Here is a 16520-nt window from a genome sequence, read left to right on the forward strand (position 1 = left end):
ACCAGGGAGGTGTCCAGGTAGCATCCAAAGCAGATGCTCGAGCCACCTCATCTGGCTCCTCTCATTGCAGAGGAGCAGCGGCTCTACTCTGAGTCCCTCCCGAATGACCGAGCTCCTCACCCTATCTCTAAGGGAGAGCCCAGCCACCCTGCGGAGGAAACCCATTTCGGCTGCTTGTACTCACGATCTCGTTCTTTCGGTCACTACCCACAGCTCGTGACCATAGGTGAGGGTCGGAACGTAGATCGACTGGTAAATCAAGAGCTTTGCCTTTTCGCTCAGCTCTTTCTTCACCATGACAGACCGATGCAGCGCCCGCATCACTGCGGACGCCGCACCGATCCGCCTGTTGATCTCCTGCTCCATCTTTCCCTCACTCGTGAACAAGACCCCGAGATATTTAAACTCCTCCACTTGGGGGAGGACCCCCTCCCCGACACGGAGAGACCATTCTACCCTTTTCCGGCTGAGGACCATGGTCTCGGATTTGGAGGTGCTGATTCTCATCCCAGCCGCTTCACACTCGGCTGTGAACTGTCCCAGTGAGAGCCGAAGGTCACGGTCCGATGAAGCCAACATAACCACATCATCTGCAAAAAGCAGAGAACTAATCCTGAGGTCACCAAACCGGACATCCTCAACGTCCTGGCTGCACCTAGAAATTCTGTCCATAAAAACTATGAACAGAATCGGTGACAAAGGGCAGCCCTGACGGAGTCCAACCCTCACCGGAAACGAGTCCGACTTATTGCTGACCATGTGGACCAAGCTCTGGCACCGGTCATACAGGGACCAAACAGCCCTTATAAGGCAGCCCGGCACCCCATACTCCCGGAGCACCCCCCACAGGACTCCCCGAGGGACACGGTCAAATGCCTTCTCCAAGTCCACAAAACACATGTAGACTGGTTGGGCAAACTCCCATGAACCCTCCAGAACCCTGAGAGTACAGAGCTGGTCCACTTTTCCACAGCCAGGGCGAATACCACACTGCTCCTCCTGAATCCGAGGTTTGATAATCCGGCGGACCCTCCTCTCCAGAACCCGTGAATAGACCTTACCAAGGAGGCTGAGGAGTGTGATCCCCCTATAGTTGGAGCACACCCTCTGGTCCCCCTTCTTAAAGAGGGGGACCACCACCCCAGTCTGCCAATCCAGAGGCACCGCCCCCGATGTCCACGCGATGCTGCAGATGCGTGTCAACCAGGACAGCCCCACAACATCCAGAGCCTTAAGGAACTCCGGGCGGATCTCATCCACCCCCGGGGCCCGGCCACTGAGGAGCTTTTTAACCGCCTCAGCGACCTCCGCCCCAGAGATAGGGGAGTCCACCCCCAAGTCACCAGACTCCTCATTGGAAGGCGTGTCGGTGGGATTGAGGAGGTCTTCGAAGTACTCCCTCCATCAACCCAAAACGTCCCGAGTTGAGGCCAAGCGCCCCATCCCTACCATAAACAGTGTTGATATTGCACCGCTTTCCCACCCGGAGCCGCCGGATGGTGGACTAGAATCGCCTCGAAGCCGTCCGGAAGTCGTTTTCCATGGCCTCGCCAAACTCCTCCCACACCCGAGTTTTTGCCTCAGCGACCGCCGAAGCCGCATCCCGCTTGGCCTGCCGGTACTCATCAGCTGCCTCTGGAGTCCCACAGGCTAAAAAGGCCCGATAGGACTCCTTCTTCAGCCTGACGGCATCCCTCACCACTGGTGTCCACCAGCGGGTTCGGGGATTGCCGCCGCGACAGGCACCGACCACCTTACGGCCACAGCTCCGGTCAGCCGCCTCCACAATGGAGGCGCGGAACATGGCCCATTCGGACTCGATGTCCCCCGCCTCCCCCGGGACATGGGAGAAGTTCTGCCGGAGGTAGGAGTTGAAACTCCTCCTGACAGGGGATCCCACCAGACATTCCCAGCAGACCCGCACTATACGCTTGGGCCTGCCAGGCCTGCCAGGCCTGGCCGGCTTCCTCCCCCACCAGCAGAGCCAACCCAGCACCACAATTCTTTATGGAGGATATTGTAACTGAAAAACAGTAAATATGCTAAGGTGAATTATAAACAAACAGATACATAAAACAGTGTAATGGTTGGCCCTGTGGGCTCATATCTCTGGGACCCGGGTTCGAGTCTCCGCCATGGCAGTGTGGAGTTTGCATGTTCTCCCCATGCCGTCGTGGGGTTTACGTCGGGTACTCTGGTGTGCCCCCACGATCCAACAACATGCTGAGGCTAACTGGACTTCCCAAAATGCCCGCAGATGTGTGTCTGAATGGTGTGATTGTGCCCTGCACTGAGTTGGCCCCCCATCCTGGGTTGTTCTCCGCCTTGTGCGTGTAGCTTCTGATATATGATCCACACCCCCATGACTCTGCATAGGACTGACAATCGGGGGCCTGAAGCACATTATAGGATGCAGTCGGGCGTGTCTAGGATGCACTCTGATGTGATGCATTAACAAGCATATTTCTGTCATTTACTAATTTATAATTTTTCTAACTTCACTAACACGCGGACTGGATCTCTAAAAAACTCTCAAATGTAGTTGTGTGGTAGAACTTAAGTGATCAAATACCGTTCAATTATGGGTCTTTTGAACTGCAGTCATGAAACTTGTGCTTTGATGCAGCTGGAGATGATTTGTTCAGTAATCTGTCTTTTTATTCACAGCATCCCTGAAGGACCCAGACATTTCATGGACTGTTAGGGTATCATACAGAGCATCGGGTCACCAACGGTCCATTACAAAAGGCCGTGGTCACGACTTGCTCACTTGCTCACCAGCATTACTGAGTGTGAGTGTTGTTCGTAGCTTGTGGTTACCCTGGGACTTGTGGTTCTGGGACTATGCCACAGGTGACTGGAACACACTGGGGCGCTCCGGGATAAAAGGCTCACAGGGACAGCTGCTACGTCACTAACTATGCTGTGCTTATGCTGCATTTTATTTTATTATTTGGGAATAATGAATACAACATAAAACCTTCCCCGTCATTACTGGCATCTCTCACACACAGGCATTTGGGAGGAATTTGGGAGGAATTCATGACACGCAAACACATGCATTATATTTTTTTCTATGCATGAATGCAAAACATATTGAAGTCTGAAAATATTTTATTTTTACACAGTGAAAGTTCTATAGAGGCAAGACTGTGAACAATAAAATAATATAATTAGTACGATACAATTAAGGGATTGTATATTTCTGCATAAAAAATCTGATAATGGCAAAAAGTCTCTATTTTTAAATTTTAACATGAATATGGCATCCAATGAAGTTAATTCAATATCCCCAAATGGATTCTGAATTAGTACCATGAATTTGTCTGTAGATTCCTATATATATATTTTTTAGCATTTAAAGATTTTTAAAATTAAGCCTTACGTATTTTTCACTATATAGAAAGCAATTTTTATGCACATCTCCAGAAAGACACATTCGGTACATTAAAGAGGTCACTATATTCTACACTTTTTTAAATATATATTGTGCTGCTCTATGCATTGGAATGGTTTTAAAGTTTCTGAATGTCAAAAAATATTAACGAACCAGCACCTTGGTAGTTAAGCTACAGCATGAGAGCAAAATATTTGATTCCAATTGGTCCAATTCGTATTGATGAATGATTCAAATTAACTTCTAAACCAAGACACAGTTCACATAAACTTTGGTGGGGATCATTTCATTGCAATTCATTGCAATATGGACTTTTTCTCAGCAGTATGTAATGGTAAGCGTGTTATGCGATATCAGGCATTCTGGGAATTTTGCTGTCCCCACAGTAACTCTAGGTGTCCGTGATATTAACATAACAGTGACTCAGGAATAGTAGCTCCAACTTGTGTAATTATAATCTCTATTTGAAATGCAACAAAGGAGAAATTGGAGTAATTTCTATATTTATATTCGACTGCCTTACTGATGTATGAAGGTTTCATCACATCTCAGACTGCACAGGACCAGTTTAGGATCTATTAATTGGAGGTAATTAAGAGATGAATTCATCACTTGTGGGTTTCGCAGCTTTTTGCGTTTCCATCACATTTTCGCATCTGATGCTAATGCGAAGCACAGACCTCTCGGGGTCTGTCGTGTCAGTCAATGCCACACTTTTCCTCTGGCTTTACGAAACGACCTAAGATCTAAAAAGCATGACAACCAGCCAGCGTTCCCCCCGTACTGCTCTGCACGACACGTGCAGTGAGACAGACCGGCATGAGGACAAAACTCAGTGGTACGGCCAGTCTGACACCTGACGGCCCGGAAATAGCAGCCGCTTGCTAATTCTGTTCGCTTTTCTACGTCGGGAGATTTAGACCGACTGAAGTTCACGTCACACTCGTTTGACACAGGTCTTGTCGTAGTTTGCAGTTTTGTATCTGTCTGGAATAATGTGCCAGTGGAAGAGAAAATAGCAGCTGGCGAGTTGAAACATTTAATAAGATTACAGTAGCAGGCCAGCTAAAGCTACATTGACCAGCTAAGGCTTCAGGATCCGTCGCCAACAGCTTACAAAGGCAGAGCAGCGGTCTGTGCAGTGGTCTGTGCAGTGGTCTGTGCAAACAGTGCCGATTCCTCTTCAGGTGCTGGTGCCTGTCACGCAAGTCTTTAAGGGGGGGGCTGTCCTATAGTACGTCAAGGATCGTGTGCAGGGCATGACGTGTGCGACCCACTTTGGGGGGAGGTCATCGTGGTCCTTTATTAGGGGAGGGGAGAGGTGGGCAGGGCAGGATTATGGGGTGTGATCTTCTCTGTGCTCTATGGAGCAGGATGGGGGAGTCTAGCGAAGGGAAGGAGCTGTAGGTAGGGGATGACTGGGAAGGAGGCAGAGACTCGGTCTATTACAGTGTTTCCCAACCCAGTCCTTGAGGACCCACACACAGTCCACATTTTTGCTCCCTCCCAGCTCCTGGTAGGGAGCAAAAACATGGACTGTCCGCAGGTCCCCGAGGACCAGATTGGGAAACACCGGTCTATTGTTTTGTGATGTCTCCTTTCTTGAGGATGATCTGCCGTTGCCAAGGTGCCAGCTTGGTCTCGTCGTAGCCCAGGGTACGTAGCTTCTCCAGCTCCGACTTCTCCTCGTTCTCCTTCTCCATCTTCAGTCTCTCTTCCTCTCTTCTGCATGGATGAAGGCATTGCTTTGTAGGTTACAGACATTTCTCCCATTGATGGATTTAATGCCTTTTTAATGAAGGATATAATCCCTGAATGGGGTCAATATAAAGACTGAACAAAAGCAGACAATATGTTCTTAATGACCAGCAGATGCTGAGCTGACCAGAGATTAAATACTTCACAAAACGGCCTCTAGAGGGAGATCTTGTTCGGCGTGCAATAGCCTATAAATGTCTTTGCTTTTAATATGACAAAATATAAATTCCAAGTTCCCTCTTTGTGTTCATGCAACAATACTTATACAGGTTACAGTTTCACATATGGGGAAGATTTTTTTTCCCAAGGATGGCAATCTTTTTTTTTTAACACAACTGTTCACTTAGGTGAATGAATACAGTCTTTTACAAAACATACAAGATATTATACAAAATAACTACATTGTAAACAAATCTGATTATTTCAGAGACAGAGTTAGCACCATGTATTATATACAACACACATACAATGGTAATAAGCATAAATGTGGATGCGCTTACCTTTTTTGCTCCCTGTGTGCATGCAGAAAGAAAAACAAAAGAAAATTAGTAAAAAAAAAAAAAAAATGGCGATATATAACACAGGGTTTCCCAATCCGGTCCTCAGGGACCCACAGACGGTCCATGTGCTGAGCTTATCCTCCCTTCATGAAGCTTTTTTCATGGCTTTTGAATTCCATGCCGCGCTTGGGCTGCCATCTCAGTGACCCGGCCTTGGTGAAATGTTAAACCGTGTATTTGATAAACACACCGCCTACATGTTGTTCTGCTGATGGTTATTAAAGTTTTAAGGGACATAGAGTCATTGTATAGCAGGCCGGTGGACGGGTCGCACACACAAAGCTGAGGGGATCGTAAGCAGTAACTCACATTACCGGATCAGACCTACGCTGCCTTGCCCCGTGTTTATAAATATCATTTAATAATTCCGATTTTAGAATTTATCCTCATTTACGTAACAGGTTTAAATGAATAACAACTGCTGCTTTAATATTCATAACACAGTATGCATGGAAAATCAAGTTAAAAAGGCAAGAAAAAAACAGATCCACTGGCATTCTTCTAATAATAGATACTTTGTACTGATCCCTGTGGGGAAGTTCTCTTTACACCTCCACCGTCTTGCTCTCCGTGAGAATAGGCTTGGCTGTGAAGGGCAGCCACCTGTTGTGGTGCCCAGGGAGCTTGAGGTCAAGGGTCTCACTCAAGGACCTACAGATGTGCCAAAGCTGGGCTTGAACCAGCAACCTTCTGATCACAGGCACAGAGGCTTAGCCCACTGCTGGCTGCATATGAAAAGTTACACTGCTAAAAATGTCCTTGTATGTGTGGATAAATGGTTTGGATGATGAATCTGTGGATGGAATGAGGGATCGACGGAAGTGAAGTTGCAACTGAAGAATTAGTGCCCAACAGGCAGCCATGAAGGTCAGCGAGAGAGTGAAGCCAGTTCACAGGAGCAGGGGATGCTGGGGAGTAGCGCCAGCCCTCACTGACCTCTCCTCATCCATCTTCTTCTTCATGATGTCCCTCCTCCAGGCTGGCATGGATGCCAAGCGAGTTGCCTCCTCCTCAGCCTGTAACGGAAGGGGAAGAACGTCTCGCCCGAAACCCAACACACTTAGTAACCAATGATTCCACTGGGTGATGCGTCGCTATGACAGCACTGCATATGATCATTCTCGGTTTGCAGTGCGCGATGGCTATCAGCCAAAGAACATTATTATAATGGAACTGATTAACATGTGGGCATGGCTAAGTGGGCAGAAAGGCGGCAGTAGCTGGCAGACGAGAGCATTCACAGCGCGTGAAACACTATCCTCTCCGGCCCTTTAAATCATAATGGAAGGGAGGCACTCAATTCAACGCTCTCGTCTTGCCTCCAGGTGGGTCACTCTCAGTGAGCGAGCCCCCCCCCCACCCCTGGGCGTCTGGTAACGCGATCGGACGTTTACATTTTTAACGATATTCCCCTGGGAATTATCTAGTGGACCGGAGATGCCTGTTGATAGACAGGCAAGGAAAGTGAGTCGGGCCTGTGTACTGTTACAGACCCAAGCAGGCCGCTGGATAAACCTTCGGCTTTTCTGTCCCCTGAAGCGGAGCAGTTCTGCAGATAATGCATTGTGATTTCAGCCGAACGTCACCTACTCCACCTTACAGGGGCGAGGCAGCAGAGGTGCCGTCGGGATTGAATAACTAGCCATAAAAATTTAAATCACCTCCACAATACAGGCACTAAATAAGGTTGTGTTTCCTGAACTAGAATATTTGAAAGAAATTACCATGATTATTTCATTCCAGGAAAACATTTTTATACATACATTTAAAATACCTGAAGGTCTTTTATGTAGGATCCACATGTAGGTATTATAAACACACAACCAAAATACACAATTCAGTACCTATCAATCTCTAACAGTAAGAAACTAGCACCAAAAACAGGTGTCAAACTAAAATTGGTTGCTGGTTGGTATATAACTAGATTTTCAGCATATAATTCATTAACATACTTATATATACTTACTATATAAAACAATATGACAAGGGGTAGTGTGGCTAAACCTTTATGTGCAGATTTCATTCACATTTTCTAATGTACATCTCCCGTAAAACTGTTTGAGTTACATACAGTTACATTTAAATCGATGCAGCCTCTTTCCGTGACCCGCCCAATGACTGCCACATCTGCAGTATCACTGTGACCAGTAGCCAAAAATTACTTCATTATACTAATACACAAGTTTCCAACCATCAAAAAACAGTATCCAGACAAAGTCACTTAAATAAAAATTTGCTAGCATATCAATGTGGCCACTGGTCGAACTGTGCACTTCCCGTTTGTTTACATGAATAACATAACACTCATTGTACAGTATGTTGATCTCGGCATTTGTATCTCTGTAAGGGAATGACTTTTAAAACTTAAGATACAAAGCCAGGAAAGGAATTTAGGAAATATAAACAACAATTAAACACAGGTTAGACACTTTTATGCACTTTTATCTGTTGTTTTCAACACTGGGTAAACTGAAGGTACTGTGGGAAAATGTGACCAAACAGATTTATATTGGTTGTTGCCAAGGGGTAAAGGTTTCAAAATAATGTGTTTTACCAAGGGCAGAAGTCTCCAAAATGCTTATAATGCCAAGGGAAATTAGCAAGTCTGTGAGCACAAGTGTTTTTACAATTCAAGTTTTTTTTATCCATGTAAATAAAACTTTTGGAAACTAGTTTGTGTTTGCTTTGCATGTAGTGACTGTCAGGATTTGAAGTAGACCGTGTTTGGGTATGTTTGTTTTAAGCGATTAATTCCGGGAAGGACCGATCACTTGTGCTATTTTCAAATAAGAAGTGCGGACTAAGAGGTAACAATATTTAAGAAGGGAAACATTTAGCAAAACATTTAACAGCAAACTATTTTGCTCGGCTTATTATATGCTCTGAGGTGTTTTTGGCATAAGAGATGATTATTCAGATGTCGCTGCATAATACAACTCACTACAGCACAGTCACAATACGTGTGAAGAAGATATTTCTATAGTTTGCACCTTTACAATTATTCTATGTCATCATAGAATAGTCCGTACATAAACATGGCTTTTTAGCACCGATATATTAAAATATGTTCCACAATGTAATTAATATGTATTGTGTCAATACACAAAAAGACTTTACATTCTAGAGAAAGGCCATGTAAACAATGTCTCTGTAACGATATCTTCAGCCTTGCACACCACTAAGTATAGAATAATCTCTATGGATACGAGCTAAGCCCCTCCCACTGTTCGAGAGGCTGATTGGTGGAGATGATCAAAAGCCATCCAATGAAATTCCTTGCAGTGGCAGTAAGCCGTAAGGTTAGCGTGACGCTAAGAGGGTTAGCTGCTCTTATGGAGCCAGTCATTCGATCAGCCAGCATGGAACAGAACTGGGTTGGGACAAGCACCCTCACCTCTGCAGCTACAGCTCCTGACCACAGTTACTTACTAAGCGGACCTTCTTAAAGAGGAACAGATGTGATGCTTATCTAAGAAAGCATCACAGGCTATAAGAAACACCTTCTATTGTAAGTAACATGATTAGCTGAGTAAAGAGAATCAGATACAATCCATTCCTGTTTTAAAAATTACAAATAAGCATCTTTTAATGCCTCTAAACACCCAACAGTTACTACAGATAGTCCAGATGGATACACTGGCCCAACAATGCCCAGACAAATTGGGGGGCACTGAACTGATTGTTATAGAGGCGCCTCTCTGTCATTTCAAAGCATTTTCAAATTGTCTGCTATAATCCTGCCAGACAATGTAACACTTCTTCTTTGTGTAGTTAAACCCAAAACAAAATGTTCCTCTAAGAGCTGGGACTGATTCCCACCGTGCTCCATGAGCCCTCTGGGCTGAGGAGGATCAGAGAAGCAAAAGTGGGTTACGTTCCATCAGCATGTTCGACAGGATTGGGGTGAAATCCAGCAAACTGTAACAATGAGGATGAGAATTGCACTGAAGGATTATTCCAAGCTGAGAGTAATTATGAAAAGGAAGACCTATTTAGACTCAATAAAGAGATCATATTTAATTCAAACAAGACAGAAGCCTGTGCAAATGATACCTAAACTGCAGCTAATGTGCACATTCTAGCCAAATCTATGCCCTGCTTCTCTGTAGTATAAAGGACAAATCTCAACACTAACTGGATTTATACAAAGGAGGTGAAAATGATCTTAACTAAGAAGCAATTTGAAAACCCAGATGATGCACTCTTTGATGGATTACCAGTTAATCTGTCTACCTGTGACAACGCAGTACACCAATAAAAGATTTTTTGTATAAAGCATATTACTGTATTTGGCATCTTAAAATATCATCAGCAAAGGTCATGTTTAAAGTGAGCTTTCCTGGTTAATTAAAGTAGCCCTTATCGAAGACAAACAAGGTAAACCAAGCAATAAAACTCAAAAAATAAAGTTTATAGGGCTCCAATTGCAAAACAGAATTTTAACATAAGCCATGACCTTCACCTACAAAGGGGGAGTTAAAAATTAATTCATTTATGGGATCCAAAGACAAATTCTCTAGACTTTCATTAAAATATATCACAGGGAAGCAACATTTCTCACACAGTATTTAAATAGAAATATACTGAAATTTCAATTACTATTAAGACTTAGGCTCCGCCTCTCATGCTGTCATTAACACAAACAGTGCAGATGTTTCAGTGAAGTGACACACCCGTCAGGGCCGATGTGCAGCTCACTACAAAGTTTAAATGCGATAACTACAGGCTTCAACCACAAGTGCATCTACGTCACAGAAGAAACGTAACTGGCCAATCAAATGAGCAGCTGTGCTGTTTTACACCTTATCAGACTTATCAATATTGAACCAGTAGCTGCTATCGCCTGTCTGTTTGGCTGCTTTGCCGGTCAACCGAGAGAAATGATTATGTAAGCTAATGAACTGAAGTATGCAGGTCAAAGAAAAGGCATTATTAAGCATGTGGGAGGAAAACTGTAAAGTTAAAGCACTAAGGAATGGCCTATTAAGCTGAATATTCCCTAAAAAGAAATGTAAAATATTTTTTTACAGCTTTGAGGAAGTCACCACGATGTTTATTTTTCAGATTTGTAAGGACAGTAAGTCCTGTACACAAATTTCTTTGCCATGTGACTAAATTAAACCTGTTTAAAATGAACTGGTTTAATATGTTTGCATTTAGTTAAGTCAGCTAACTTCCCCTCCCCCCCCACCATTTAAGGATGGCAGACAATGTAGATTTTATTCCTGTTGTTGCTTTGGTCTGCTGGGGTTTTTACCTGCACGCTGAGGGACATCACCTGAGATTTCAGGGGTAAGTAAAGAAACTGCTGAAACTGGCTCAACTTGGCCACGCCCCTGACCCAGCGTACCTTGCGTTTGTGCTCCTCCTCTTCCTGGATCTTCATCTGCAGCTTGCGCACCATCACCTGCCTCTTCCAGTCCGGAATGAGGCGGCCCTGTTCGTCATGCGTGGGCACCATGGCGTCCACGTCCACCGGGCCGGCCTTATCCGTGGTGGGCGGGGGCAGCTCTGTGTTGCCATTCAGAACGGGGGGTAGCCGCTCCTGGCTGAGCGAGGTTGCCAGTGCCCGTGGGGTGGACGGACCGGCCGAATTGGGAGTAGTGGGAGGAGTCTCTGGGGGCAGGGACAAGGGCTTTGTGGGCGGAGTGACGGAGGCCGGAGGCGGGGTCGTGGCTGGGCTCTCTTCCTGGAATGACAAACTCACCTGTTAGGCCACACACATAAGCTCCTGGGTTAGATGACCGAAGTTTATAACATAAACCCAACAAGTAAGGGTCCTTCCACTGCCAACTCGAGCTATTATCACCTGCCCAGACTGGCATGCCTTCACAAACAATAAATCAACAGATCTCAAATTTTACAAATGGATTCAGCCAAATAACTGACCAAAATTACATCAGATGTGAAGCAGAGACTGCAACAAGGTCAGAGTCTGTGAGTTAAATACCCAGCCAGCTACAAAACGGCAAACATAATTAACAAGCAATTAGCGTAACAAAGTGGAAAATTTTCCAACGGGCAGGATGTTATGCAACCAGGAATCGCAGCGGGTTCAGCTGTTACGTGAGCGGCCGGCAAAAGAAGGCTGTCACAGGCTCACACGCGCTTTCCACGTATTCACTAGGAGGTCATTCAAAGTCTGATTCACGGGGATGAAAAGCAAGGAATTTGTAACTGCTGAGGTGCAGGTCCGGGAGGGACAGCACTCATGACAGCACTCATGACAGCACTCATGACAGCACTCATGGCCGCGTTAAGGTTAGGGGGTCACTGCATTCAGCTCGCCAGTGACACGCCGCTTTAGATCAAAAAGAAACTTTGCTGAGTAGTTTCACAAAGTTCACATTCAATGACTTTAACACCCAATAAAAGGTGCTTATTTTTCAGCAAAGTTTTATATAAAATACAAGAGAATTGAATGGATTGATAGTGAAAAGAAAATTTGTTATTGTTAAATATATGTTCTGTTGTTTTCTAAGCCTCATGTAAAATGCTTTCTTGTTCTCAGTTTTTGGGGCAAGAAACCACATCCCTAAGGTGATTCTGATAGAAAACAACTGTCTGTGTACGGGCTGAAAGATCTGTGTATGGACTGAAACTTCTTGGTCATTCTCAAGAGATCCTGAAACCAGCTATGGTAAGTCGTCACATTGACAAACCACATCTATTCTGGACAATGGATAACAAACGACCAATCTCTTCCATAGAAAGCAGTACCTCTGGTGATTAACACCTATTATTACTGGGTGCCAATGAGTGAGGCGGATCATCTTGCCCCTGCTGATGTGTTTGTACACATCACAATAACTGTGACTAAAAGGTCTGTCCTTGACAATGACATTTACCAGCACTGGCAGAAAGGGGACTTTGAAACCTACAATGGGCAGGTTTATGGCATGCTGTCAATCACCAGTATGATAAACCCATTGGGAACCAATAAAGTCCCCAAAAGGGAAGTGGGTTAAACCAAAGATTTACCGATATTCATTAAAAATTCTGCCCACTGACAATTTCCAAGCCGTACCGCGATATTCTGTTAACCGTGGTATGTGACAGTGGTGTGTGAAAGTGGTGTATAACCATGGTGTGTGACCGTGGTGTGTGACCGTGGTGTATGACAGTGGTGTGTGACCGTGGTGTATGACAGTGGTGTGTGACCGTGGTGTATGACAGTGGTGTGTGACCGTGGTGTGTGACTGTGGTGTATGACAGTGGTGTGTGACTGTGGTGTGTGACCGTGGTGTGTGACAGTGGTGTGTGACCGTGGTGTATGACAGTGGTGTGTGACAGTGGTGTATGACAGTGGTGTGTGACCATGGTGTATAACCGTGGTGTGTGACCATGGTGTATAACCGTGGTGTATGACAGTGGTGTGTGACCATGGTGTGTGACCATGGTGTATAACCGTGGTGTATGACAGTGGTGTGTGACCATGGTGTATAACCGTGGTGTATGACAGTGGTGTGTGACAGTGGTGAATGACCGTGGTGTGTGACAGTAGTTTAGGACCGTGGTGTGTGACAGTTGTGTATAACCGTGGTGTGTGACAGTGATGTTTGACCGTGGTGTATGACAGTGGTGTATGACAGTGGTGTGTGACAGTGGTGTGTGACAGTGGTGTATAACCGTGTTGTGTGACAGTGATGTTTGACTGTGGTGTGTGACAGTGGTGTGTGACAGTGGTGTGTGACAGTGGTGAATGACCGTGGTGTGTGACCGTGGTGTGTGACTGTGGTGTATGACAGTGGTATATGACAGTGGTGCGGTTGATGCTCACGTTGCTCCCGGGAGCCCCGCCGCTGGAGAAGACGGTGGTGTATCCTTTGCTCTGGGGCGTCGGCTTCAGGCTTTTCCCGGCCTTAATTTCAGCCAGAAGTTCAGAGTTGTCGCTAGTCGGGGACATCATGTTGAAGGACTTGGCGCCTGCGGTGAAGAAGACGGAGGGCCAGAGGACGGTTTAGCAAGCCGGGGGCCGAAATGATCTCGTGTGGAGCCCACAGGGCACACGCCACACGCCCAAGCAGGAGAGCAGCTGGCTCTGAGGGCACGGAGGCCGAACACAGTCACATCAAAGACAGAACGCTGGCACAGCCACCTACAATGGATACATGTCTCAGCGCTGAAGAAATCGCTGTACCAGTGAGGCTCCATTACAATATTTTGAAACGTATCTAATTATGAACTAATGACCCCCGCAGACACAATCCCTGCCTCTGTCACTCCCCCACTACTCTGCACACATCTCTGTACATACTTTTTCATCTACTGGACATCATATATTTTATACCTTTATGTTCCAGTATTCAAATACCTCACATCCCCATGACGTCCTTATAATTAAATTGCACAGCTTGCGCTGCTCTGCAGTCTTTTATACCTTTATTTTACTATTTTATTTCTACTTATCTATTTTTCTCAATTTATGTTCTTGTTTTTTATGGTAATGCTGCTAAAACAAATTCCTTGTACATGCCGTGGTAACTGGTCAATAAAGTGAATCCTGATTCTGGTTCTGATTCTGATGTTATACTGTTAATTGAACTAAATAAAGCACAGACTGCTGAAACAAGTCAAACACACAAGAAATCACATAGTATGTTTCAATGAGGATTTACCTTGGTTCTAAATTCTTTACCATACTTGCTGAATTCACAGACTAATCACCCAATATCTTAAAACAGCAGCTTATTTTATCTGTGTTTCGCTCCCGATTGTAATGTCCTTTAACATCAAAGTATGGCTGTAAATATTACCTATTTCAGCCATGGTTACTAAGGAAACCAGACTTTGCTACAAAAATCTGATTTAAGGGTATGTAATTAAACAAACAGCATGCTAGTGGGCTGATTAAAATATCTGTAAATCTCACCTGTGTACTTAGACTTTAAAACAGCACCCTCCTGCTCCACAGAGAAACAGTTCTATCCTCACAGCAAGACCATACTTTTAACTCAAGACTCAAATTTATTCTAAATAATCTTCAGTGCCAACTATGCACATAATCCTTACAGGCGTGTCTTGCAGACTTACGATATTAAACGCCAATACAAAGATAAACAGATACGTCACCTGTTTTCAAGTAGGAAAGTCTTTAAAACAAGCATCAGATTCAGCTCAGTCCTGCTTGGGAAGTAAAAACTGAACTTGCAGTACTGAGTGGAGATTGAGATAGACCCCCCCCCCCTTTCTCTCTCTCTCTCTCTCTCTCTCTGCCCTGGGAAAACAAAGCCACTCATGTCTGCGAAGAAAAAAAAATCTGAAGCAATCAGCAGTAATTAACGACGACACCAAACAGTCGCCAAACGGCAGAGGATTTAAGTCCACTGTCCACATGCTTCGTCTGCCCCCCGCTGCCCGCCCTCCCCCAGGCCATCAGCTCATCCCCAGGTCCTCTCGCAGCAAACAGAGCTGCTGTGCATACAGTGGATTACCAGGAAGGATCTCTGCAGTGGGTCTGGGAGTGCAGTGGCCCAGCGCTCACGCTCCTGCCTGGCCAGCATCTCCACTGCCATCGTCCACACACCTCACCACCTCCGGCACCACAGACCAAAAACGCTCCACTGTAAGTTTACTAAAAACCACTGAACTTTGACAGGCTTTGCCCCACCTCACTGTCAAATCACTGGACATAGAGTGGCAGTAACATTTACTAACAGTTAAATTCATCCATACACCTTCCAACTATTTACCCAGCAAACTACGAGCTCTATGCAACAGTTAGTTATAACCCACCTGTTTGCTTAGGTGTTTCAGGTGAGATCATGCCACAAAGGACTAATATTCATAAAATGTGGCTAATATAAATGAATTACTTTAACTTTAGAAGTCGTCTTAGCACAAAAGCAGCAGTCAGTGCCTTTATGAAGCTCCTCCCATGATGTAAGTATTATGGGATAGAGAAATGGAGCGAGAGAAGAGGAAATAGTTTAATAACTATAACACATCCTACCATCATCCTTACTGTCCAGGCTGATCTTCATCGCCATCACATTCCGGTCGGCCCTTTTCCTCACCATTTAGACAGGAGAATACGACAAAGAGCGCGGCGGAGCATTACGTAAGACCTGGGGGCTGCGAGGTGGCAGCGGGGCGTGGGAGCACACCGGTGGCCCGGTGACAGCTGGCAGGTCTGCTCTATACAGGTCCCACCCGCGAGCAAACACAGCACAATGAGGGAGGGGCTGAGGATTACGGCCTCACAATGGCGTCCGCGGGTCACCTGCCCGTGTGTGGAGAGCCGGCAGGATCCGCCGCCGCAGACGCGGAGAGTCACATGGCTGCTACCCACCACCCAGACCCCAATAAGCTCAGCTTGATTGGAGGAATGATCACTACGCATGAACCTATGAGTGGCTGCCGGCTCACAATGTCCTAGCACTGCTATTACAGTTACGGTTTTTTACTTTAGTTTATTTTCTACTATTTTCTATTTTATTTTGAAATCCAGTTTAGTTTTTATTTTTATTTGAAAGATATATACAGAAACTAATAAAAATAGTTTTAGTTTAAGCAATTCAGCTACCCGACATAGCAGAATGTTGCCATCTATGACATATTTTACTGTAAACAAGTATCACAATGGCAAAGTATTTGAGGTTTGTTTGCATTCTTTGTTAGTTTCAGAAGCAATATTTATTTTCATATAGCCATAGTTTATTTTTTCATACCTTATTTAATTTCAGTTTACAACAATGTTTTCTTGTAGTTTCAGTTTCAGTTTTTGTTAACAGTGACATCCTGGTGCTTTAATCATGGGGAAGAAAAGGTTAGTCGCCACAATCCGGTGCACCTTCATCAGGAAC

General features: G+C 45.1%; 1 protein-coding gene across 1 annotated transcript in view; it reads right to left on the minus strand.

Annotated features, from left to right (window-relative positions):
- Nucleotides 1-3096: 3096 nt before the first annotated feature.
- espn (espin) overlaps nt 3097-16520 on the minus strand; it is a 45569-nt gene continuing 32145 nt past the window's right edge. Inside the window, exons 10-14 of the mRNA XM_072713492.1 lie at nt 13496-13641; nt 11066-11404; nt 6647-6731; nt 5656-5671; nt 3097-5122 (exon numbers count right to left, since the gene is read on the minus strand). Of these exons, the coding sequence (XP_072569593.1) occupies nt 4975-5122; nt 5656-5671; nt 6647-6731; nt 11066-11404; nt 13496-13641 (734 nt within the window). The 3' untranslated portion in view covers nt 3097-4974. The remainder of the gene's footprint in view (nt 5123-5655; nt 5672-6646; nt 6732-11065; nt 11405-13495; nt 13642-16520) is intronic.

Source organism: Paramormyrops kingsleyae, chromosome 6 (genome assembly GCF_048594095.1).
Source record: "Paramormyrops kingsleyae isolate MSU_618 chromosome 6, PKINGS_0.4, whole genome shotgun sequence".
In the NCBI taxonomy this organism is placed as follows: Eukaryota; Metazoa; Chordata; class Actinopteri; order Osteoglossiformes; family Mormyridae; genus Paramormyrops; species Paramormyrops kingsleyae.